This window comes from Hippoglossus stenolepis, chromosome 10 (genome assembly GCF_022539355.2).
Source record: "Hippoglossus stenolepis isolate QCI-W04-F060 chromosome 10, HSTE1.2, whole genome shotgun sequence".
Lineage (NCBI taxonomy): Eukaryota > Metazoa > Chordata > Actinopteri > Pleuronectiformes > Pleuronectidae > Hippoglossus > Hippoglossus stenolepis.
In genome coordinates this window covers 12724446-12751664 of record NC_061492.1, presented here as the reverse complement: position 1 = coordinate 12751664, position 27219 = coordinate 12724446, and the positions used below count along the sequence as shown (strand labels likewise).

At 45.0% G+C, this 27219-nt stretch overlaps 1 protein-coding gene across 1 annotated transcript; it reads left to right on the top strand.

Moving 5' to 3' along the window:
* Positions 1–742: 742 nt before the first annotated feature.
* mnat1 (MNAT1 component of CDK activating kinase) lies at positions 743–27219 on the top strand (the record flags this gene model as incomplete). The annotated part of the gene is made up of 7 exons (XM_047341707.1): positions 743–891; positions 1276–1349; positions 3009–3112; positions 3318–3458; positions 5463–5594; positions 14302–14423; positions 26910–27219. Coding segments are annotated over 7 exons (843 nt in total), but the record flags the coding sequence as incomplete, so codon positions are not given.

Genomic DNA, 27219 nt, shown 5'->3' with positions numbered 1-27219 from the left:
GCTGTATTTTTGTCTTGGAAAGCAATCATGTCCATTAAATAGATTTATAGGAGATACTTTGATCAATAACATGCCCAGATTTTAACGGTATTTAAAAACGTGGCTTAAACTTCTCCATTTTATAGCTTCCCTTCATTTTGGAATGAAAGTATGTCAGGAATAATAATAAATATTTCTGTCATTAAATGGAGAAAGATTGAAATTGCATATGAACTTACACAACTGGTGTTTTTTAAGTTAAAGTTCATCTTTTAGATGATCAAAAGCCTTAAATACAAATAAAAGTTCAGTTTAAAATACTTAAACTTGCCAATGAAGTAATGAATACATACAATACTGCATTTGTCCATCTTTTGCCTTTTCCAGAAATGTGTAAGAAGGTCCATTCTTCTAATGATAGGCTACACTGTGAAATTACTGAGCTGCATTTTATCACATTATGCAACGTGGCAGAATGACTGAGGTCTGTTGAAATAACAATAAAGCAAATGTTTTTCCAGGGCAGACAGACACTGCGCTGATGGGGTGTCAGAGTAATTTCCTCTTGTCTGAGAGTGGGAAGCAGCCTGAACGACATTCCAGTCATAAGCCCAGCCGACTTCGAGCACTCAGAGGAAATATTCATATGCCCCATTATCACCCACTGAGTCTGATGATAACTTACAGCCATTAAAAAAAAAAAAAATACATTGACTTGTTTATTGTTAGGAAAATTGTTTATTCACACAGCCTGACTGTCAGGCATGTGGGAGAGCGAGTGCTGTTTGTGCGCGGCTCGGGCAACTGCGTGCAGTGTGACACGCCCCTGAGGAAGAACAACTTCCGCGTGCAGCTCTTCGAAGACCCCACTGTAGATAAGGAGGTGGAGATCCGCAAGAAGGTGCTGAAGATGTGAGTTCGAGGGGGACCCGGAGGGTGAGGGGTGCGGCTCTGTGTGTTTATGTGTCATCTCGTGCCCCCGCCCACTCCTTAAGCCACCTTTGTCTTTCTCATTACACTGTTTGTTTTGTAGACAAAGACTCTCCCCATGGGGGGGCTCAAACGGGAAAGCTCTTTCCCTGCCAGGTTTTTACTTCGCAGCCCCTCCCCACCCTCTCTCTCTCTCTCATCTGTTCTTTAATAGCCCCTTAATTGACATCTAATGTGTGCCTATTAGGCAGTATGCAGACATGGTATTATAAAATGGTTGATTTAATGGAAGCTATTAATGTCAGTGCATATTTGCTTTCATCAAGTATTACTGTTTGTATCATGAGTTCTGTTTCTCCTCTGCAGATTCAACAAGAGAGAGTTTGACTTCTCCGGCCTGAGAGAGTATAATGACTACCTGGAGAAGGTGGAGGACATAGGTAGGGGCCCTGATTGGAAACCTCGTGCTGAAACAGAGGGTATAAAGGGATGCTCTCTAATGTAATGATCTTTCCCTGACTCTGGCTGCAAAGGGTGATGTTTTACAGCCGTTCATGTCTGCCAGGGGCATGGATCAGGGAGTAGCTCTGCCAACGCTAACACTTGACTAGCAAACCACCATGGACATTTTGCTTGGACGTTTTACGAAAGTTGTATATAGTGTGGCCAGTCAGCCCTGCTTCCAATTTGTCCCAGTGGCCAACGGTGCTGCTGTAACAACAAAAATGTATGGCCCGTTGGGATGCCATTAAAAAACACAGTATAAGGTCCGCTGTTAAACTTTGTACTCTACCATGAAACCGCAAGGATTTAATTTGTCCAGAACTTTCCCAGAGCTCAGAAAAGCAGGTTTTTTTATTCATGTGATGTCACCCCAATGCAAAGTCTAAAGTTCAAGTGGGACAGAAAAGGTCAGGAAGAGAGCCACTCGTGTAAATATGATCTTTAAGTCTGCGTCCACTTCCTACAATATGTTGATAGATTTTACTCCTTAACCGTCGTAAAACCAGCTCCTGTGGTCAAGGTCATATATTTGGTGCAAGGATTTTCAACAGTGACAGTATAACTGCTTTCAGACGTGCAGGTCCGGACATTTCCCTGAAATTATTAGAGGGACTGTATCTGAGAATGCATATGTCCTATTCAGTTGCTCCTGACAATTTCTGGAACTATCCCTGCCTGTCCCTGAGTTGTCTGGAAAATGTCTGGAAAATTCACAGCAAGCGAGTGGGTATGTTCATGATGTTTTTAAAGGTTCAGTGTGTAAAATTTAGTGACATCTAGTGGTGAACTTGCATGTTGCAGCTGAATACCTCACCCTCCCCTTCCAAACATGAAATCTAATGGTAGCCTTCAGTTGTCATAAAAACTTAGAAGGTGTTTATTTGTCCAGTTTGCATTACTGTAAAAACCATGGCAGCCTCCATAGAGAGTGTCCACTCCTGATGTAAATATAAAGTATTTAAATATAAAGGGCCGATTCTAGGGTAAAGAAAACAACAATTCGTTGAATTAACATAAGAATCAAACAGAAAGGCTAGGAGTTAAGGAGAACAGTGCGTGTCCTTCAGCTCCAGGACTCTCTCCAGCAGACCTGGCTCAGATGACAGACCTCTGTCTTCGATCCCTTTCACCTAAATCTTGTCAATGACACTGACGAAGATGTCAACTTGGAAAGACAATGAGATTCAAGAGCTTTTGGTGATAAATGCCAATGCCGGTTGGAAATGTTCCGGTTGTTGTGAACGCGTCTGACCTGAATAGTCTCCTGCTGTGTTCTTCATATGTGAAAGGCCTGGACATTATCTGGAGTTTATGTGTGAAGATAACATATGTGTTCACTCAAAGTTGACCAGCTCTGATGCACACATTTGTCCTTACATTTCCCCGTATTGCATCACAGCAGATCTGTTTCACTAAAGTTTAGAGAATTATCTTTCCATTGAAGGCAAAATTCTACCTGTCTTGAACATCATTTTAAACATTCTTAGATTTTCTGTTGGATATATTTGTAAGCTTTGGAACTCCTTGGGTCTTGATGATGGACATTAAAGTTTCTCTTGGAGAGGTTAACGGGGACTTCTGTCTCAACTGTGTAGTGTATAACCTGACAAACAACCTTGATGTGGAGAACACCAAGCTAAAGATGGAGCAGTACCAGAGGGAGAACAGAGATCTCATCCAGAAGAATAAGGCCTCACTTGTAAGTACCGAGTGTATTTTCTCACACATGGATAAAGACTCAAGTGATGACTATAATGTGATGCTAAAATTAATATGAGAAGGGTTTTCTTAGAGATCAGACTGTAGGGTCATGTGCAGTCTTTGGAGCTCGTAAGGATTCAACCATTAAGTCAGACACGCATCAGCAACATGCTCTTCCTCTTGCAAACCTGTTTCCTCTTCAGACACGAGAGCAGGAGGAGCTGGAGGAGCTGCTTTTGCTAGAGCAGCAGGGCAACAGCCAGCGGAGACTGGATGTGCTGCAGGAGGAGCAGAGGCAGCTGCATGCCAAGAGGAAGAACAAGCAGGCTCTGCTGGATGAACTGGTGAGAAGCATGCAGGTTTCATGTACATATGTCCACAGAATGATGAGTCTTGTGATGCCAAAAGACAAGCAAAGTGCAAGTCACATTATGACAGATGCCTGACACACGTAAGCGCGCACACACCCTCAGCCTGAGGGTTCATGGCTGTGAGATCATTAAGAGCTTATTACCAGTCATTGTGCTGCAGGCTGCATTGTTCTCATTCTGTGATTCCAAAGCCTTTTGGCTCCATTGTGTTGAGCTGCAGGCTTTGGAAGTGATTGTTCCTGCAGAGCGGACTGCTGAAGGACCATCATAGATAGCAGGCTAAGCTGTGTATTTGTTTGTTTAAGGCACAGGGCCTGTTGACTGTAGCCAGATGAGCTCAGCTCTCACCCCCTGGGGGAACTCTCCTGAGCTCTGACATCTGTACGTCCCTGTGGCCTGAAAGCTCGCTGTTCTCACATGAGCACACAACCATATGCCAACACATATATTTAGATTTCTTTGTTGCTATTTCCTGGAGCAGTGGCAAACTAATCAATAAAATACACACACAATTATTTCTGTAATCCAATGTAAACACTGAATTTACATGTTTTTTGGCAGGCATATTTTTTTTCTTGAATTAATTAATTTTTTTCCTCAAGATCTTTGTGAAGTGAGTCGCATGTTAACCAAAGTCAAATAAAGCATGTGAAGTGTTTCTTCATATAAGTGTAACTCACAAAAGTAGATGAAGTAATTTTTTGCAGTTAAAGCAGAACATATTAGTGTTAGCCATTAAAAAGCTTTTGGTTTATTGTTAAATACTAAGACACCTTTAGACTGTCCTCCCATTGCTGTCCACCCTATCAAAAATGTCCTACCTCTTCAGTGAACAACGTGTCCAAGCTTGTGTTCTTAGATCTCTTGGCTTGGCAACACTCCACTGGAGGAACTGAAATGTCCGACCTTGCATTTAATGGAGGTGAAGGCGGCGCAGTGCACTTGAAGCAGCGTCCCCTGCAGTGCCACAGTTTTGTTAATATGGCTTGCATCAATAATGTGGCAGCTAGCCTGAAAGCATCAGTTATCCTGTTAGATGGACATGTCAAGGATGGGGGATGGGGCTGTGTGTGTTTTCAGATCAACATATGACGGTTACATGAGAAAAAGAGCGACACATGTACATGAGCTAAAAAGATCCCGATAAAGCACTTTGTTGCATGTAACAAAAGCCTCTAGTGGTTCTCAAACTTTTTTAGGCTGCACCTTCTTCAGAATATGAACTATTTAAAGATCCAAGTTGAATTGAAGCTGCTTTCAGAAGAGCGATGAACTCCAAACATTTTCCTGAAACTTTCCCGAGGGGCTGTATGTTAGAATGCAAATGTCAAAGTGAGTTGCTCCGAAAATCTTCGGGGGGCATTTCCCACCAGCCCCCTAGTAAAATATCCCAAAAATATACAGCAGAAAAAGCCCTGGAAAGTCGCAGTGTGCGGGTGGGCGTGTTAGTAACACATAAAAAAGACCCAAAACAAAAAGAATACAAATATCTGTGGATGAAAAAGAGATGCCATACAGATAGAAGAGGCTGAGATACAAGAGCTTTTGGTGAAAAGCACCAATGTTGCTTAAAACAAAAATCCATTTTTTTTTGCAGTGGGATTTGTACCTATCCTCCTCCTGCTTGCTCTTCTCAGGCGATACCCCTCGCCTTTATATTCCAGACATTTTCCTGTGGTTGTGAACGTAGCTGACCTCAGTCTTGTGCTGTGTTCTTCACACGTGACAGGCAAACTCGAGAAACTGTCCAGACAAAATTTTCATGTCTGAAAACGACTTTAGTGATATGAAGTTTAACACGATGGCAACAACAAACTCTATTTGCTTATTTTACCTACACATATCATATTCATTCAACTTGGTTTCAATATTTTTCCCTGATCATTCATGGCCCACTGCTGTGGCTCTGTGCAACCTCCAGTTTTAGAACATCTAATCTAGAATATTGTTCTCATAAATCCCATTTTGTTTCTCCAGGAGAAGTCTCAACTTCCTGCCACCATCTTGCTTGCCCAACACAAGGTCCGCGCTGCCCAGCTGGAGACCCAGATAGAGCATCAGAAACAGACGGTCAAACCTACAAATCTATTTTCAACGGGAATCCATATGGTGAGTGCAACATTTTTGGCATGTCAGCTCTTTTTAGGGCTATGAAGCAACAAAGGTCCCCCAGGCGGGACATGAAACATGGACAATGTGATCATCCAGTATTCACCTTAACTGTTACTGCTACTACATCGCCCACAACGTTTGAATCTTTAGTCATGGTGGGCAGTAATATAATAATAATTGTAATAATAAAAAGATTTATTAATTGCAACGATTGAGAGGAAGAAATTCAGAGTTCACTTTTTCTGACCCATGGAAATGTCCATTTAAATGAACGAGAAGGACAGACTATTTAATGAATTTTGTAACTTCTCTGAAAAGAGACTGAGCGTTGCTGTTTCAGGTAAACGCTGAGTGAGCTCAGTGAAACACACCTTCCCCTTGAAGAAGCCATCCAGCCCATAAATAACAAATGGCTGCTATATTTACAATGAGCTCATGCGGGTCAAGGTCACGTGGCGGTGTACTTCTATTCACTGGAGGGAAGTTGTGTTTTGAACCGTTAAGGTCATTGGGTGATTCTTTATTTATTTTTTTGTCCTGTACTAATTTTAACTTTATGTGAAGAGCTTGTTGGCAATAGAGCAGTGTTAACAGCCCAGACCTTCAAAAGAACTGCGTTGGTCTGTGTCTGGTGCTTCTTCACCTTTTCAATCATGTCATCACATCTCCTCTGAGCGAGCGCTGTGACCTACAGAGAGAGCATGCGGGCTCAGGGCGCCGGTCACTCTGAGCTTGCAGCTTCGTGCTCACCGTGTCTGGAGAGACCTTCCTCTTGGCTGTCGTTCAGGTTTGCAGTCGTTTATTTTCATTTTACTGTGATGAGATAGGCTGTGTCATCACCCCCACTCCCTCCGCGGAAACCCTCATGAGACATGCTTGTCTTCCCACAGTTCAGTGGTGCGTGGGAGAGATATCTGCTTAGTACTCACCTAGGCTCAAGCTGTATGTTTTGACAGACTCAGGTATAACCAAACTCTCTTTTGCCCTCTTTGTTTGACTATCCTGCTCTTTTTCATGTGTCTCTCTCTCTCGAAAGTTCTTGGTGAAATAATCAGATGCAGCAATAATCAGTGAAACCTTTTAAAACTGAGACTGTCTGATCCACAACCAGTCTAAAAATACTGGATTGATCCAAATGGAAGATGTGGTTCTCTGGATCTCACCCCCCTGATATACAGCATGAAGTTAAACTTGCTGATGGAGAGAGAAACAGTAAGATTATGTTGCTCTTGGCATCTTTTGTGGCTGTTTTTCCTCACGTCTTTCTTCACATTTCTCTTCATCCTCCCGTCCCTGAGCTCCTGTTGGTGGAGCAGAGCTCTCACCATGCATCTGCTGCATTTGGACTGAGAGACTTGAGTCAGGGGAACGTGTGGGTTTGGATTTCCCTTCATCTCGGAGTCCATAAGAGTGACTTGTGTTTGACTTGGTGCGGTTTCAGCACAGAGCGATGGATTCCTGCTGATAGCTGGAATTCGTTTATCTGCTCGGTTGTGGTCCCTTGTTCCAAGCAGGGTTTCAGTTTTTCTCCAGTAGAAATTAGGGGAGGCGAATGTAAAAACACATTTCTAATGCTGGTTCACATTCATTTGATATTCTATTATAGTTTTGCTGATATGCACTTTTCTCTTTAACAAGCTTATTTAGTGATGTGATTAGATTCTACATACAATTAATTGACAACAGTTTCAATACTCAGCCATTTGAGTAATTAATTAAAAAAGAGTGCTAAATATTTTGTGACTCCAGCTTGTGAGATTCTGGTCCCTGTAATTCCTAAAACATGGTCCAATTTGGACACACGATCCATTCATCCATTAATAAACTTTGAATAAACTGGCAACCAGTGCTCTTTAGTAGCCGTGGCTGAGATTTATCAGCGTAAGTGATGCTCACTACAATGGCAACTACAACTGATTCTCCAGTTTGGGGTTCTGCGTACTGAGCCTCACCTAACTTTAAATAAACAGCTGAGCAGCTCTTTGTGCAGCGGCTGTGGCTTCAGGGTTCTATGGACTGATTCCAGCCGTCTGTCTTTGCTTGATACGTCTCAATTACTGCAGCTCACTTTTCCAGTTTCAGAAAGAAAGCAAAGAGCCTGTTCCAAACCAGCAGGTTTAGAACAGACACTGCACTAGTTTTGTATAACTGTAAAAAGAATATCAATAGAAGCACCAGTACCATGAACCTCCTGTAAAGCACTATGGAGAAACCCACTCTATTGTGACAGTGATGAATGGCCAGGGAGCTTATTCATATCCTCTAGTTTTTTCCTCTGGATGTTTTTGGTCAAGTGCAAGTTCATCAGTGACAAAAGCAGAAACTCACTGCACCCCTCACCCCCCTACCAGCACCACCAGCTAGCCCCCCCAGCTCTTCAGCCAGCTGCTTCACCTTGGGCCAAGGTGAGTGGTCACTGGTGGCATGACATATCTTCCTGTCTTTGAGCTGTTGAACGTGAGGATGCCAAGTCTTCCTCAGCTTTCCCCAATGGCTCCCGTCCTTATTTAAAGACTGATCTAACGCTGCATCTAGTTGTGTCACGTTGTTTACTGGGAACATTTAAGGGGACATCTCAGCCATGCTGGCACTACTCTTAACCTGGGTGATTTTCCAGGACTTTAACCCTGATCCTTATTATTCTGGTTGTGTGTTAACATGCAGCCAAATTGATGCATGAGGAAGTTAGCCGATCCTGAGGGAAAGTAGTCTTGGTCCAGGTGTGATGTGGGGTGGGATGGGCCCAGTCTTGCCTCAGGAATTGTCTGAAATCACGCGCCTAATCCTTCACTTTGTAGGCACTCTATTGAACTCAGACACACACACACACATACCCGTGTGTGGGTTCACATGCACACACACGCTCATAAACGCACACTCCCCTCACCCAGTCTGAGTAAACAGCCTTTGAAGAATAAAGTGTCTTTTTAAAATAGTGGTCCGCTGATATCAAAAGAGACTCTGTGTGTGGGAGGGAGGCAACGATACGCTGTTTAAACAGGTTGCTTGTTGTTGTCTGACACACAAGACCAGTCCCAGTGCTAATCGTGATGACGAGAGCCATCGTCCTCGGCACCTGCTCTGTTGAAACCGACCTCAGTTGAGGGATATCTGCATGTGAATTGCATCTTGTTTAAGCGTTGCATCAGCAATATGTATTTGTATGTTTTTGGTTGTATTTTAGCATGTGGGCTTTGTTTATGCCTACAACGTCATTGTGTTTTCCAGTCCAAGTGTATGTGTGTGGAATTGTCCTCAGCTGTTATCGTGTACCATTCCTGACAACAGTTGACCGACAGGGAAGCTCTTCACCTCGGGACAGCTTTCAGCGCCATCTTAAATGAAAGTTCCTGGGTTCCAAAGCACTGCTGGGGCGCGATCCACTCCTCAAAGGCAGCAGAGCAGCTGACATACCTGACGAGGCCGGCATGGGTACCTAATGAAAGCAGGAGGACACACGCGCATGCACACATAAACAAAGCGCTGCTCACACACACACACACACACATGCACACATTCAGTCAAATGTGGGTGGAAAGTTTATCCCTAAACATAGATGTGAAGCTGACTGAAATAACCCCGGGTTCTCTCTGGCTTTATTCTATTCTACATTTTGGCAGTGGAATCTGACAACCATAGAAAACATAAGCACAAGTACACATACTTACACACACACGCTCCTGCTGTGAACTTGTTTGCTCAGGTCTGTTTTAGTTGGTTAAGTTGTCCTCTACAGTGACCTCTGCTTGGGACTCGTCAGCGCAGGCCGGGCTCTGCTTTACTTTCTTCTGGCAGACTGGCCGAACCTGTTTTGCCAGAGAGTTTTAACGCTATATACTCCCCGCAACTCCCACTCAATCTGTTGTAATCTTCAGTGTTATTTTCATTTTTCCTTTTCATACTCTTAAGACACATAGTAACCATCGTAGATATTTGTGTTCAGGTTTATACTCTGACAATTTTGACATGTAGAGCATTCACAAACCAGAGAAGGTTAGTGTTATGTGAGAGAGTGCATAACCCCTGCCCTTTGGCCTTTCCTTTTTATTGGACTGTTGGCATGCAGGCTGATGGCTGCGGGAGCTTTGGGAGAGGCGGGGGGGTCAGCTCAGGCGGTAAAGAGAACCATCAGCCCTGATTGGCACCAGCACATGTGGGCATTCACACCTCTGCCCCTGCCCCGGGCTTGGCCCTGTTTAGGTTGGCCTCAACAACCCTCACCAGTGGGCAAGCCGGCCCTCGCCCAGCCCTGCAGAAAAAGGAGTTGTCAGCTTTAGGGGCTTTGCGCGGGGGCAGCTGCCACTAGTCAGGCAGTTATATTTAAACTTGTAAGGACAGGGGAGGCACTATGTAGGCACCAGCTTTTACACTTGCTACTTGGTGCTCAGTGGGCTAGTGGGTAGCCCAAAGCTCTTTATCCACACAGAAGCAGCGACAGTGCCAGGGCACAAGGTGGAAGTGAAGGCTGAGGATGTGATGGCACCAGGGTGGCCCCTAACTAGGCTTATTAATTATATCCACTATACAATGTTGACCACTGTTTCCCCTTCCATTGTTCTCATTATCACTTTGCTTATTAGTGAAGGGGGACTCATTGCCTCTGGAGCCCTGCTTAAGATAACTGGGGCTACCCAAACCCTTGGGGGAGTGTGTTCCTGTGGATGTGGTGGAGAGGTTAGTGTGTAAGCGACCTTGATGTGTCCTGCTGAGCTGCAAAGTCAGGGGAGCGATAGGCGGCCTGGAGACTGCTGATGACCGTGCAGTGTGTGTTTGTAGTGATGACCCACACGATTTGAGCTATATACCAGCTTCTGATCAGAACTGTCATTGTGAAAATTAAATAAGACCACCTACATGTTGGACCAATGTTCAATGTCTATTATTTCAATTACTCAACGATTTCGAATTTTTCAACAAAATTTAATACTAGAATGACTCTCAGCAGAGCACGTACCTCTGCCAAGGCTCAAAGTTCCCCTTATGAAAGCATTTTTGAATTCACTAGATCCAGATTTTCGTTTGGATCTCCGACAAAGTAAACACACACTGATAATTTGTCTGAGAAATCAATGGAAAATGCCCCATCTCTCGTTGAAGAAAGTATTTTTTGCGTTCTCCTGCTAACTAACAGACGATCAAAAGCAGACAAAAACATAACCTTAGCTGAGGTAAATGGCAAAAGCATAGAAAGCAAATCAAGCAGCTAAACGATTCGGCAGTAAGAGAACTATATTGCATAAAAAATGTGTAGAAGTGAGTTGTAAGGAATGACTGAAAAAAATTTGGCTTGTCAATGATATTATAAAAAAATTTAAAAAACACCTATATAACAAAACCCACCCATCTCCTGTTTTTGATGGACTTTCACGTGATTGATGTTGTGCCTTCAGGGCAGATCCTTCTTACCTTTTAAAGTAACGTGACGTTTACAAGATCCCTGTCCAATAAAAGTCACATGAATGTCGGCCGCATCACTCTGTCAGATGGGATAACCCTGTTGCTTTCCCAGATGGTACTGTTCACGCGGACAGCAGAGTTAGGAAAGAGTAATGTGACTGCATAGCATGAGCCAAATGCAACCCCCCTACCCAAGAGGCGTAGAATGCTTAACAGTTTTCCAGGCCAGCACACCTGTCCCCTGCACCAATACAAGGATCGACACCAGTGACCGATTCACTGCAACTTTTAAAATGTTTCCACCAAAGCCCGACGTAGATGTAGAGAGATCAGCGGAGTACTCCCACTGGCACAATGGTTATTTCCTTAAATCATCCTTCCCTGTGGTTTTATTAAGATTGATGGACCCCGAGAGTTTCATTTTGGTGTCACGGGGCTATTATAAGAGCCTTAAATACCAGCCATACACAAACTTGAAAGCATCATAAGGGCACACATCATTTTGCTAAAGGTAGTAAGATGGGCCTCTGTGATGTTAAAAGCAGATGTTTGTGTTGGCTCCTTCAGTGGTGTTGTTCCAGTGTCCCCTAGTTCCTCAGTCATCTCTACTCTGCTGGGCCTGGCTGGGGGTCCACACTCCCCCCCCCAAGCTGCTGCTTTCTTTCACCGGAGCATTTGGAAAACAACATTCATATGTCGCAATTCACCCAGGCTTTTAATAGGATGTGAGGAGTTCACGATTGAAGGTTTCAGCAGTGTTATTAGGTGGAGTGGAGGAGGACACAACTCTGCGTTAACTGGACAGTCAGATAGGTTGACTGGTTTTAAAGCAGTTTAGATGAGGCACAAATTATTAATTTACACATTTTTGTAAATATATTCAGAAGAGCAAAACCTTTTATGTGCATGTGTGTGTCTTTTGCTGTGCATGTTTGTGCGGTTGTGTGTCTGTCAGTTTTCAAGGTGCCCTCACTGAGGAATGCAGCCCAAATTTCTCTGTCTGAGAGTTGGCTCTGTTCTGTGTGTCGCCTAAAAATTTGATTTACTGCCCTTCAGCTATCTGCAACTCCCCAATTTGCCGCTCTCTTTCTCTACCTCTCTGCCATGGCAGACTGTTTCTTCTGTTTCCCCCCCCCGCCCCTCCGTCCCAGTGCGTCTCTTTGATTTGTGCAGTAGGGGAGTTAGCAGCGCTGAAAGTCTGAAAGAAGATGGATGGAGAGACTGAAGGAGTGCGAAAGAGAGGGAGAGTGACTGGGTATGGGTTTCATTAGCCTGTAGTGGATGAATGGATGGGACGGGGAAGGGGATCACTGGCACCTTGGGGTGAAAGGTTGAGTGAATTCTGCATCGAGTCTTTTCTGTTTCAAAAGAAACTTTGGCGTTCGGATGAGGGCAATGTTCTGACATACTAAAATACTTTCTGTTCTTGCATCCATTATTTATTGGTTGTTACTTTTTATTCTTGTATTAAGTAAATGACCAAACATTGCCAATTTTTTTCTTCTTTACAGTGAGGGAGCAGGAGTTTGATGTGAATGAATTGATTAATACATTTGATCAAGACATATTCCAAATAATAATGTTCCGCTTATTGCAGCTTCATAAGCATAAAACAGTGCAGGAAGAAGACATGCTGTGTTTTGAGTAGATATTCAACTTTCATTATTCCTTTGTGGAAAAACTCCCTCTCTTTCTTTTAATATTCTGCCCCGGTCACTGTTCCTGCTGCTCCCTGCACCTGCACGTATAAGCCACTGCTAAATGCAACAGGTTCAGACTCGTTCTGTTAAGGGAGCTGAAAGTCATTCTGGGAAATCAGTGTTTGAAGTTGAGTATAGCTATACTAATATCTATTGTGATTATTTTGGAAATACTTTATTGTATATTTTATTGTTTTTCATATCTTGACACAATTTTTGACATTTTTCTTTGTTATTCTAGACGAGCTGAAGACTCTGCTGTAAATTTTAGGATTCATGTTCCCGAAAGTACATATATATAGATTTAAGTACATCTTTTGAAAAATGTTGTAAGATACACCAGGAGGAAAAAAAGTGAATTAAGTACCTGAAAAATCATTTTAGTACCTATTTTCTAAAAGTGTATAAAGACCAATCCTGTGCATTGACTGGTTTCACACAGTTAAAACCATGTTGTGTTTGGCTATGATACTCTGTATCCTTTGCCACCTCAGTGTGCATCACTTGATGCTTTTCTAACTTCCAGCCCAGCTTTGGTTGCTTTATTTCCCTGTGTGTGTCCCTGTGTTGGGCCAAATACGTGTATGAGTGCAGGCAGCCTGAAGCACATGTTACTCGTTTAGTTCGGTTTTCATCAGCTCCACTCAGTGTTCTGTTGTTTATTCTCCCCTCCTACTCCTGTCTTTGCTTTATCTCTTATCTTTTGATCTTCCATTTTGTTTCAAAGTTCCCTTGTACTCTCTGAAATAGTCCCTGTTTGTTTTTAGACATCATCTTTTTTAATTCTTGGTTTGTTTCACGAGCGGCTCGTCTTCTGAGTCTCATTACTTATAATGCTGGAGAAAACATTGTGGTCTGAACGCTGTGTGGAAATTCCCCTTTTGATGGCGGAGCCCCAAATCGAACCGTGTCCTGAGGAAGTACTGTGTTTCTCACTTTATCGCCACGGTCAAGAGTGTTAGGAAGTGGAGTAGCCTGACTGAAATCTCAACTTTAACAGTTCGGTGAAACTTAGGTGAAATGTTATGTGTCTTCATTTAAAGACAATGGAAATAGCAAATGATCACAAGCCCTTCCTCCTCACATACTCTGCACACAGCCGACCAAATCTAAGTTTGATCAAGTAATGACATTTCTCTTGCACATACATTTATACATTTTCAACTGATTTCTCTTTTGGTTGCGACATGGAAATTCCCGATAACCATTTTTGGTCCAAAGTACACTTGCTTTTTGTTATTGGTGGTAACACTTCCTCCTCAACCCAACCACAGTTATTCTGTATGATGTTAATGTTCATTTCATTTCGTTCACATTTCCATCAGTAATAGTTGCTGAGTTGCCAACAGTGTATTATCCACTGCAAACATGCAAAGTCATTGTCTCATCAAACCAAGACAAAACTTGTATTTCCAAACCAGTCCGTCGAGAACTGGTGGTTGGTAATGCTGCAGTTTGATTGACATGAATCCTTTTCCAAATAATTTTGTTTCTGTTTGTGTCATTCTGATTGTGCCATAGCTGGAGTTTCCGTCGTTGTGCTGCATACAAAACAGAAGACAATGAAGATGATTGTTCCATGTTGAATGTTGTGTTTTTCCTTCCAGCGTCAGACCGTGTCTCTCCTGCCTGCGCCCAAGATAGAGGAAGTCCTGTACCAATACCAGCCTCTTCATGTAGAAACCTACGGACCCCAGGTGCCTGAACTGGAGCAGCTGGGCAGAGTCGGGTACAAGTTTATTTAAACCCAATCTTGCACACATCTTGTTCCTTCAAGCCACACACAAACTGTATTGAAATCTAACTTGGCATTAGAACAATATGAGTGACGAATAACATTGGCATTATTTCCTTATAAGTTCTGTGGACATTTCCTGGAAAGAATTGTGCCAAGTATGTTATGAGTAAACAGACACAGACCAGATGAGATTAGATAGCTCTGTTAAAGTTGTAGTTGTTGATTTTCCAAACTTAGTCGGTATTAAGCATACAATATGTAACTTTGGCCATTAAGGGTCTCCCAATCAAAACAATAACAAAAGACCTAGTTTGATGATGTTGTGAAGCAGCGTGGGATCATGGGATGATCACTACCATTGCAGAGGAAAATCTACCTGATGCGACCCAGATGCAAATCATGTCCAGGGATGAGGTCATGTATTTTAGTTTTATTCACGTTACGCAGCAAATCGCTATGAATAATCATGAGGCCGTCAGGAATGACCAATACAAACAGTGGAAGGAAAAACTAGCAGTGTGTTTTTCTGCCCTTTTGTTTTGTTACATACTATATGTTTAGGTAAAATGTCAGCTGATCTGCAGCACGCTGATGTGAGCACTCTTTAGGTCTATACTAACAATTTAATCGAATTAATGAATTTGAAATACACCCAGAGAAAACTGTTTCAGTTTTCATTATAATTGCTCCCAAAGTAGGCAGTTCTTTCATGGGGCCTTCCTATGAATTTAAGCTTTGATTTCAGTTCACTTTTGGGAAATGATAGGAAACTGGGCAACAGGTCAAATAAAGTATTGTAATCAAAGTTGAATCATGGGATTTTTCAGTTCTCCAAATAGCGACATATTGTAAAGGTTTCGGTTTCAGGTCAGAGAGCTGGTAGAAAGTTGGTCTGCTGCTTGGGCAGCCTGGCTTGTCTCACTTGATTCTCCTCTGATTAACTGGGAGAGTGAAAGCAAATGAGGGGGGAGGAGGGCTGGGAGAAGGGCTGGGAGAAGGGTAGAGAGGGAGACTGAGAGAGAAACAACCATCACGCTGCCACAAGCCGCCACAGTGCCTCTGCAGGAGCGTCCATTAACACACACAGGATGTGCTCTCCCCGACGGCCCCTTTGGGCCAATCAATCCACGACGCCATTGGTCCAGTCCTCACCGAATGTAAGCTATCCATCAGACGGCCCAGCGCCCAGCCGTCTGCACTGCAGCTGGCTGGCACTAAAACCTGCCCACACACTGAGAGCGGCCTGCTTTTATTGGGTGACAGTAGCAAAGGGGGGTCATATTCGTATTTGGTGACTTTCACCGCTGCTTCACCCTGACGGTAACCTTCATTTGGCTGAGGTGAAGTTAAGTCAACATGTTCAGGATTATCTTGTTTATCACTACTTACTTTGTTTTCAGATAAACCGTGCTAATGATTTTTGCCCAATTACCTGAAGAAGCATCTACCTCAGGTGAAATGTTTTGCTGAAAGGATTGCAGGAGGGTTTAAGCAGAATAACTGGCACTTATTTACATTATGTATTCAGTGAAGTGCTGAGGTACTATTTCTTTTGGCCAGGTTGATCAATATGCAGATGAAACGCATCTCACAATTTTTGCCGCATGCTGGACCTCAGAGGAGAGGTTGTGTTGGTGGTGGGGGCTGTCAGCAGTTCAGGGGTCCAGGAGGAGCGATGCGGGAGAGGAAGGACTCTGCCACAGAGATAAATGAGGTTCAGTTCACGAACACCCGGCTCACTGGTGCAGGCCGCGGGCAGTGACACAGACAAGCCTCCTACAGACAAACCACAACTCCCAAGATGCAATGTGCTAGTAGAGTAAAAAACAAGGAGTAGTGCTGACACTTCTGTACAGTTGGCAGTTTGGGATTCATCTAAGTTTGAGGTTTTGTGCATGTGAGCTCATGTATACATGTACGCTCAAGCTTGCGCAGACGGTGTCCCTTAAAGCTGCTGTACATTTTGTGTCATACACACTCACACTCACCCTCATTATTGCAGCCTCAGCATTTCTGCCACAACGGAACATGTGTGATGTGGTAAATATTCACAAGCGAGAGTGCGGAGGAGTGAGAATGCAGACGGCGTTGAGAGGGTGAAAAGTGAGTCCCCTGTGCAGGCTGTTAGGCTTTCCTCCAGCCCTATGACCTGTGAAGGGAATATGCTTGAATGTGTGAGGAGATGCTGATTTGTCCGAGCGTGGATGAGGTGAATAGGACCGAGCTGGGGCAGGTACTTATTTTAAAACTTGGCTGTTTGTCTTGGTCAAGGCCCACAGTGACAGCAGCACCACCGGTCATTTATCTTGGACACAGCCATCAAGTGAGACTAGAGTTAAGCTAATACAACCCCCCCCTCCATGGTAGCCCCGGGGCCTCTGGCTCTGGACTCTTGCATGGGATGTCCAGTCCACACAGGACTGACTGGAGACATTCTTTTTTTTGTTTTTTCAGCTCACCCTTCTTTGTCTTAGTGTCTGTGTCTTTTTCGCCTTGTCCCTTTGCCCCCCAAAAAAACCGCAGGAGTGAGCGCTGCTCGGCTGCCAGGAAAAAGAGGGGCAACGCCTCATTCGCTGTCTCTTTCTCTCCCTCTCTCTCTCTCTGTCAGCTGTACCTGAATAAATATGGGCTGAGCTGAGCTCTTATATTAAAGACAGCTGCCTCAATACTGGAGCAGAGGAAAGGCAGCATGTTCCTAAAGTGCCCATTCAGCTCCCCCCTTCTCACACACACACATACACACGCGCACACACACACATATACACACACACATTCATAACCAAATGCTCCTCCCCTGATGTGCATAGGTGCTTATGATTTACCACATAGGATTGGTCCCTGACTGTGTGAGGTTTCTTTAAAGGCAGTACACTGTTGTCCATCTCATTGACTGGCACATACCCAGAACCATGCGTGAGCCCTAAGAATTATGAGCAGACTATGAACGTAACACCACGGCTCGATCACCAAATGTCCCTCCATGGCTCTTTGCTTTTATGTTGAACAGTAAAAGCCTTCAATAAACAAAATCAAAGTAGAAGTAAATACTGCTTTGGAGAAGGAATCAGAAACACATGATGTTTATGTTGACATGACTGCGACATGAATTCCAACACACAGACTGAAGCAGGAGCTGATTTAACTCCCGCCTTTTGTCGACCCTGCTCCTGCTGACGGACATAACCCGAAAGGAAGAACTTCCTTACCTCAAGATAAACTGCATCAATGAGGTCGTACCAGCATTATAATTAGAATATGTTTATTTCCACGTGTTCATGTAGACACACATGTTGATGACCTAAAATAAAACGTCCCTTTTTGTGCGTGTAGATGAGCATCTGGGTCCGAGTTTGTTCTCTACAATACTCTCTGAGCTCTTGAGTGTGTAGGCGATGAAAGACTGACTGGGATCTTGGACCAGGACAAATCATATGGGGGAAAAAAATTGGGGAAAGAGACATTGCCTGCAGAGCGTTGAAAAATTTGACTCAAACCTCAAGTGCTGACAATGAAAGCTCGCCAGAATAGTTGTTTGTGTTGGCACAGGTCGCCCTGAAATTAGCCCATCTCTCTCTGACAGAGGTTGCTCAACGCACTTCGCCAAATGCCAGTGTGTATAATATTCAGAAATTTTTGCCTCCTCCCCCCACTCTGCATTGCTTTCTATAATTGGTGGAAAAAATGAGGTCTTCTGTTGGGAGCGCTCGTCACGCGTCCGTCTCTTGTCGGTGGGGTGAAGGGGAGCAGCTGAAGGAGTGGAGTGTTTAGTCTAGAGCTCCTCTCCTGGGGATGCACTTCTCTGCACAAGGAAGTCGTCCTCAGAGGACAAAAGAGACTCGCTGAAGGGTTAAATAGCGATAGGTAGTTTGCTGTGACCTTGTTTTATGGATAAGGAAGACAGTCAGTCGTTTTCATCCCCTGGAAACTTCCCGCAAGTCGTCTTTTAAAACGACTTAATCTTTTTATTTACATAGTACAAACACATGGACTCACACAAGTAATACATAAATCACTTGTGCTCACACACATAGAGAAGCTATGTTTAACGTGTACTTAAAGGACGCCTGCTCACTGTTCTGGTTGGGAGCCAGGGGTTAATGGGTCTCTGAGTGATGCTCTCCTCATGCCCGTGTTCTTTAGCTTTCCAAGCATCCCTTGGCGTCTGAGTGTTTATGTGAATGGTGTGTGTATCTGTTTGTTTGTTTGTTTGTGTGTTGGCTTATACTGCATGTTAAGTGCTTTGGTGGGAGGGAGATATCCAGAACAGTCAGTGGTGCCATACAGCCCTCAGTTCCTGGCAGCCGGCTCTGCTAACCTCTCCCTGCCGGGTTGGGCCAACTCCAGTTCTCAGCTCTCCATCTTTCCAGCTCTGGACCCGAGCTGGCCAAGAGCACTACCAGTGACCCTGGATTTGGCTCTCGTCGTTAGCAGGACCACTAAACATGGTCCATAGAGTACTCTTGAATCAATTTCTGCCATCACTGAATTAGAGTATATGAGGTTTAAACGGCATTCAAATCATTCTTTCCTTCCCCTGCTTTCCCTTCTCACTTTGCGATGAAAGTGCAAGTCAGCCATGATATTTCTCTTTTTCACTCAGAGTGAAGCCATTCCAGAGGAATCTTGAAAAAATGGCCATGAAGAGCTTTTCCATGTATCCCAGGTTCTCTGATCCCTGCAGGGTACATATCCATCTGATGGGCCTGATGGGCCTGCGAGGGGGAAGGGATCAGAGGTCACCGACCGTGGGGAAGCTGAGGTGCAGCACCGGAACGTCAGAGTGCTCCGAGTGACGGGAGCAGAGTGATGGCACCTCAGAGAGATGGGTCTCGTATTCTGGGCCTCAAATAGTCATGCACTCACACACACACTCTCTCTCACACACAAACACAGCTTTGATGCTTAAGTTATGAGCTGGAGACTGAGGCGCCGGTTAGCATGACCTCAGATGAACTCCCTCAACAGCGGCAGTCTTTGATCTACTTTTACTACTATTAGATAATGCCTCCAGGCTCAGATTTTGGCCTTGTTCAAACCAATTAAGATTTTCTGTGATGCTGCCAAACAGCACCATTTATGGGAAATGGTTTATTTGGCTCTTGCATAACAATAGGGCTTTCCCTTAAATACTTCGGGGTTGCCACCATAACCAAGACCTGAAGCTGAACTTGGTTTCTCAGATATCTGATATCCTCCATTCTTCCCTGCTACACACTCATTGCGCATGGCAGTGTTTTGTGTTACTCCAGCCAACACAGCCAGTAACTATAGTCTTTAATGCAGCACTTGTCTGACCATTAAAGAGTTTCCATAGCTTAGATCTGAAAGCTTCACTGCAGCCATGGGACTCACAGATTTCACATTTGCATAGCCAAAACAGAGCGCAGGCGGTATAAAGGTGTGGAGGCTCGAGTGCAGCTATTTGACTTGCAAAACTGTCTCTGTCAACAGGATGCGCCGTCTTCACAGCATACAGCCGCTGCCTTGCTTTGGCACTCAGCTTCTTGTACTGTAGGCGCTCTTTTTCTTCGTTACTAACTAGATCAGAAATAGAGTGGAGCGTGGCCACTGTCCTCCAGCCCCACACCCAGGCCATTATCCCGTCTGTCTCAGTAAACAGACCATTAACAGACAGAGCTGGTGGAGGCCAGATCACTATTGTTTTCCCTCCCATAGATCTGTGCAAATATTGATCTTCTCTTGAAGTACGAGTCAAAATAAGCACGGGCTGTAGTTGTCGAGAGGCTTTTTACTTGTGGGTGAGTCATTTCTAACCCAAAGAGCGGAAGCAGGAGGAGCATTACCGAATGACAGAGCAGGAGGTAGATTTGTCTTGTGTGTATTCTGGTCATCTGAGAGAGCTCTGCTGTTCGTGTTATTGTTTTCCTCTGTGGGTCTTGTGCCAGAGAGACCAGCAGTCTCCTCCTGACATGAACCGAGGCCAAACCGGGCCCAGTGAAGGAGACGCCAGCGGACAGGGAACTCCGGGGATAACGGTCTCTCTCGCCTCCAGGTTTATTTGTGTCGTAGCCTAGAGGCGATGGGGTCGACACCCAGCGAAGGGTGAGGTGATGTCTCCTGACTATTTTAACACACACTGATCTGTTTAGAGGTTTGTAAAGTAGCCCAACTCTGTCTTGGGTTGCCTGCTTTGATTTTGAGCCTGATGGCGCTCATAACTATGTATACACAAACTGAGTTTGTGTGTGTGTGTGTGTTTCACACAAATACCAACAGGCTGAGACTGCCTCTCCCCTGCTCCTCACCCTGGGGCAAAAGGGCCTGTCAATGTACAGGGGGATTAGCCGGCTCATTTTCCCCTCTTAAGAGCTGGAGAGACTCCCGTCATGTGAAGCTTGGCTGTGCGAACCTGCCATGCACACCTCATGGTAGGAGGTACTATGATGTATGAATCATCACCATCCCCCTGCTCTACCTTTCCCTGACTTTTTGTTTTCCTCCAACCCCCCCTTACCTATTCTTTTCCCATCTTTCTCCCTGATTGAAATCTTCCTCGCCTCTCCCCAGGGCTCGAGGTGCATCAGTAACTGATACCTGTGGTGGTAGCCCCTCCTGGGAAAACTCTATTCTTCCTACCTGTATCGGTGCTCTGTTCCCAGAATGTTATATCCAACAGTCAAAGCTCTTTTGCTGCTGTGTATGCATGCATGGGTGTGCCTTGTGTTAGTAGGCATTCACTGCATGGCATATGTCTCTCCATTGTTTACGGCCCCATTTGGTTAATGACGACACTGATGTCATGTCATTAACCTCCCTCTCCAGTCCGGTTTGACTCACTCCTCCTTCCTCGAAGCTCTCCGGGGGGCAGAGTTATCAAGTGGCAGCTCAGGAGACGAGAGAAAGATGCTCTCTGTATCAAGTGGCCGGCGGGGTGTGTGATGCCACTCCAAGCCCCAGGGCTGCTGAGGATAGGTGTGAAACCAGTGGCCGAGCCAGCCAGTCACTCAGCCTCTACTGCCCCCATCAGGTTAAGGAGGAGAGGTGCAGCGCTGAGACACAAGTTCACTTTGGATGAGTCAAGACAGGTGACACTTGGAGCAAGTCGCATAATAGACCTTTATCATAGTCACTTCTACAACACTGTCTTTCAGAGACAAAAAAACAAGCGCACATCTCATGTCATTATCACTGATGCCGACAAGCTGCCGTCCTGAGAGCAACATGTATGTCGCCATGCGCTCAACATGAGAATGTATTTCTATAAGTGTTAATGTCAAGTGTCAACCAAAGCTTCTGTTAACACTCTAAACATGTTGTCCCCTTTACTAAGTGTTAGAGATACGCAGCTCCCCGTCCTCCGCCCGTTTGGGATGCAGAGAGGCAGACTCAGCCCGTCAGGGGGTGATGATAAGGCACATGATAACAGAAAGGAGTCTGTGGGCTTGTGAGGATATGATGTAACCACACTGAGCCCCCTCCGCAGCACAACTTGAGGTAATCTGGTGGACAGTGGGTAGGCTAATGGCTGAGGATCTCACACACACACTCGCATGTCCCAGAGGAAGCTGCATTCAGTGGAAGAGTGTGACCTCTGACCCGTGGTGAAGAAAGACCGCTGTTGACAGATATAGTATACCTGTGAGAGTCCTCTGTGTTTGGCTTGTCTGCGGGGGGTTTCGTTTCTGGGCCGCAGCCTGGACCAATTCACACATTCTCCACAAGAGAAAATTCAGCTCCGTCGGTTCGCCGCTCGTATCGATACAAACAGCTCCGGCCTTAGATAAACATGTACTCGCACACATGAGAATTGTGTAGACACACACGGCGGCATAAGCACACATCGCACATCCACACAATGCGCTCAGTGTGCTGTGTGTCTCTCTCACAGGGGTACATTTTCTCTCAGGGTAGAGTTTAGGAAAGGAGGGGCAGATGGGGCAGAGTGAAACCGGAGCCGCCTGAGGAATGCAGGGGGTGTTTTTGGAGGACTGGAGTGGAGTTTGGGGGGTGAACGGGAGGGGAGGGGGGGGGGGTGACTTAAGGGGTAGGATGGGTGATTAGGGGGTGACAGCTGAGTGCTGACCCCTCTATAATGACAAATCATCTGGCAGGTGTGTGCCCCCCTCCACCGCCCCCTCAGCCACCATCCTTCCCAGGCCAGGAATCTTCCAACCGCTGCCGGAGCAGAGCGCTAAAGGAAGACTTCCGGACATTCACTGTGCCATGCAATCGCCTCATGACTGGACTCACAAACTCTGTTCACATACAGACTGCCCCAAGCTTGTTAGCTGCCCTCATTGTCCACTCAACACACCAGTCTAAGCTCCCTCGCTTTAATAAACATAGCTAATGAGGCTCCAGACCTTGGAGCGATCGCAGGTAGGGCAAAATGTATTGATTTCTCTTTGTAGACATCATTTTGTGGGTTCAACAGAATACAAAGTTTCTCTCCCCAACTGCCTGAAAGTCAGTGTTCGAGTCATGAATCATGCCGACGACAAGCTGAATCCAAGAAGCCTCTGATCTTTTCTGTGGTAAAAACAAATGCTGACCCAGGACCAGTGGGGGGGCTGTGAGAGTGGACAGGTGAAGCCTGGTCATGGGTTCATGCTGAGATTTTGAAGTAAAAATGTTCGAGGCTTTTAAAATGAATTGATTCTACAGATGAAACTGACATTTTTTTAAACATTAACATTGAAGAAAGGCTTTCGCTTGCTAGAGATTATTTTTTTCCCTGTAATGCTGGTTTGAATCTAACCTTAAATGAATCAATTACATTTTCATTTAAAAAAAACAAGTGTGTATGTAAGAACAATAAGACAAGATAAGAGAATCCTTGATTAGTCCCACAATGGGGAAATTTGCAGAATTACAGCAGCAAGAGTCAAATACAACCATATGTAAACAAATCCGATGTCCGGTGTTGATGACATAAAATAAAAACACAAAGTGACTGGAACAGGAGTGAAGGAGAGAAGGGCGACACCAAAAGAGTCAGTTTAGTTAATTGCGCACAATTTGGCGACAGTGGCAGCTAGCAGTTGCAAGCTATGACCAGAGCACTAGCGGCTCACAGTTATCAACCAAATAACCAAGGTAATTCAAGATTGAAATGGTACAAACCAACCATCAGGAATTTGACCACGATTTTTATGTATCATTCTTAATTGATTCCCTGAGAAGATCCCATTTCTTCATTCATCACCCCAAGTTCCCGTTAGAGGAGCCGGTTCAACGTCTTTGAACTTGCTCAGTGGTGAACATGAATGTTAAGTCTTCATGTATGAAAGCAGCCAAACCCCAGACAGCAGCTCTGCACTGAGCTTTGTTTAGGACCGATTCAGAATTCTCCATTGTCTTGTGCGTCTGCTCTGCGGTTTGCATGTTGATTAAGTGTCTGCTCGCTCAAATAACCTTTGCAGCATTACAGGCCTCTTTTCCATCAGGCCCGGGCTGCCACAGCTCCTCTTAATCCAATTCCAGCCAACACGTGGAGTCTAGACAAGAGGCCCAAAACAATCAGCACCTCCATCTGATATCTACTTTTTTCCCCCTTCTCTTCCCTCCGGAGTTCCAGCCTTACAGCTATTTCCCATTTCCCTGAAGAAGCCAAACACATCCCCCCCATTCCACAGCAGCATCGCCGATTCCAAACACAAAAAGGAGCCACACATTCTCAGCTGGAAGTCACACGGAACCCGCCGGAACATTTCGCCACTTATCTTTTCACTTTGAATTAGAGATGGGGCTCTGCGGTGTTTTCCAGGCAGCGGGAGCGGGAGGGGGGAATACTTTGGTTGTCCCGTCAGGAAAATCTCAGACTGTTTATTAGCATTAGCAGGAGACGTTGCCCAGGTATTAGGGGTTCCAGACTCAAGTGGAAAAATGCTGTTAGCTTTCAACAGTTTTGATCCAAGTGCACATGGATTTTGAAAGCGAGGGCCAATATCACATGGTAGAGGCTGAAAAATAATGCAAGCACTTCTTCATGTGCTATGCTTTTGAGAATATAAACACTCAAAGGATTATTACAGTAGCCCACATCTGAGAAAAAGCAAAAAAAAACACTATTCTGAGCGTGCATACGAATGGAGAACCGGTCTGACACGCACATTGTCATAGTTTCACTCGGTCGTTTTCATCACCTGCACTCGTCTTTTCCCGCTCCCCCCCCTCGAGCGACATAATGGGCCAGTCCAAAGTGACCCATATTTACCCAATAATACGAGGCTTTGAAAAGACCCATATCGAGTTGCAGCTAATGCTCCAGTGGGGCCTGGAGAGTGAAAGATGTTACCGGCCGAAACGGCTTGGGTTTCAGGGCCCTGCGAACAAAAGGCCGTCCAGTCCTCAGAGAGAAAGGGAGAGAGGGGGGGACGGGGGGGCGTGGAGAGTGTTAATGCACACAGTGAAACAGTAGCGTCAGAGGGGCTCGAAGCGTCTGTTACTCAGGAGTCGTGTGTGTGTGTGTGTCTGTCTCTGGTTTTTATGATTGAGAGCAGTGTAAAGAGTGTTTTTCTAAGCAAGTGTGCTGCACATCTCTAATGCATTTCTTGTTGTTGCACGTCCCAGGTGTTGTCAGTCCCCTCTTCGTTTGTCAGCGCCGTCAAGTACAGTCATGTGAAAAGAGTGAGAGTTCATCTTTAAGCTCCGTGAACATCCACAGCCGGTAAATGCGTGCGTACATGCGAGAGGCCGGCCTTTACAGGAAGATGCGGATACACTCCGCCTAGTTAATGGAGCAGAACTGAACTAACCTGGGGTGTTAGGGGTGAGCAGAGGGCAGACAGGGTTGGTTTAAGAGAAGAGGGTTTGTGGCGATGATACCCAAAGGTGATTTCACCTCATATCCTCCCTCCCTCTTTTTCGACTTCCCACCCCTCCACCCACGCTCCTCACCCTCTTCCTCCCTCACCCTCGCTCTCTCTCATGTTCTCTTTTTTGCTCCCTCGCTCCCTCCTTAGGGGCAGGCAGGTATAAGGTTACACAGAGCTCTCAGCTTTCTTGGAAGGAATGACCACATGAGTAGCTTGGGGATTAGATTAGCAGGAAGAGCAGACTTAGCCGGGCTGTAAATAGCCCACTTTTTTCACCATTAAAAAGGCCCAGTACAATATAATCAATAGACAGCACTCATCTGATGCAGGAAGCCATTCGAGAAGACCTCCCTCAAGTGCTCTGAAGGACAGGCTACAGCAGCTTGGGCCTAATGAAGTTATTATTAATCACTGAGCCTCCTGTTTTGAACTTGTGTGTTGTTTCTCTAGTGGGTGATGAGTGGTCTTTGTGTGCGAGACCTGACTGACATCTCTCGCCGCTCCTCTTCTCACTTTTGCCGTCCGTCATGTAACTTGACAAGGTCGTCTCCTGTATGTAATATTCATGAATGTTGGACTTTACGTGTTTATGTCACAGTCGAGTTTTTAAAATTCAGGATGTTTCACTTCATTCTTTTTTTATTGCGTTACAAGGAAATGAGCAAACTAAAATCAAGAGTCGTAAAACACCAGAGAGCGAAAATATGATGTGTTCAGGCTGCAGTTTCACCAACACCTTTTTCTGCCTGTCCATCTCTCATACACTCACACATGCACACACATGCACACACACACACACACACATGCCTCAGCTCTCAGTCTTAGCCTCCCCACAGGTGTTGGGTTACTCTGTAAAGCAGCTTGAATGAGCGCAGAAATCACAGAGGACTGTCTGTGCTCTTGATTCCCATTTCACTTTGAAGTTTCCCCCCGGCTCACAGGAACAAGGGCCATGAAGCCCGACTCGTGTGAGGGCTTTAGACCTCTCTGTGAGGACTATGATTTCTGCAGGGTGGGGGGGGGCAGTATCGATGGGCAAAGCTACGTGTTGTCTCAGTCGTTGGGGGACTTTGCTTTTTTAGCTTTGTAGTTAGATGTTGGGAGAAAGAGCGACAGATCATGTGTGGAGGTCCCCCCCCCAACCCAATGATTGCTTTTTGATGGCACATAACTGTAGAGGAAGGATTAAAGTGGTTGGAGAACCAGGTTACCCCCCCATCACAACAAACACACTCATAAGTACAGGGGCATCTATCACAGCGGAGACTAAATTAACAGCTGAACTGTTTTTCTGTCTGTGCGCCGATGTGAAAATAAACAGTGACTCTTGGCTTTTACTTAAGATCCTGAAAAGGGGCTTTGGCAGGATACATCTGTAAGCACTCAAAAAATAAAAGACACCTATAATACTTTAATAGAGCCATGTTGGAGAGGCTTTTAGGCACAAGGTGTTCCAGTGTTGGGGTACGACTCCGTCTGTCTCCGTTGATCTCATCAAAGGGACAAAGTGTCTCAGAGAGCCAGAGAAAATAACTTCAAGTGTGGATTTAATGAAGAATAAACTTACCCTCGAGTTACACTCACAGGAACTAGTTTTTGGGGTTTTTTCTAAAGCAGCTCTCAAGCTGCCAGTCACTCACATTATTTACAAAATAGCTCACTCCTGTTGCTGACCACAGCTGTGTGTGTGTGTTCCCAGGTATCTGAACCACGTGCGGGCTGCCATGCCTCAGGACACAGCTGGAGGATACAGCTCGGCTCTGGCGTGTCATCGAGCCGTCCAGGATGCGTTCAGCGGGCTGTTCCCTTCAAAAGGATGAACTCATAGCTCAAAGAGTAACAGCAGCTACTGGATTAATATGTGACTGAATGGACTATAAATAATGCTCTGCTGCCACCATGGAGAGCTGCTGTCTGTGGTGGGTGGTGATACACTATGACCGTTTTTTGGTCAAGGTTAATTTTTTTATGTTTTGTGTAAATTTTACAATAAAATAAATCAAAAAGAA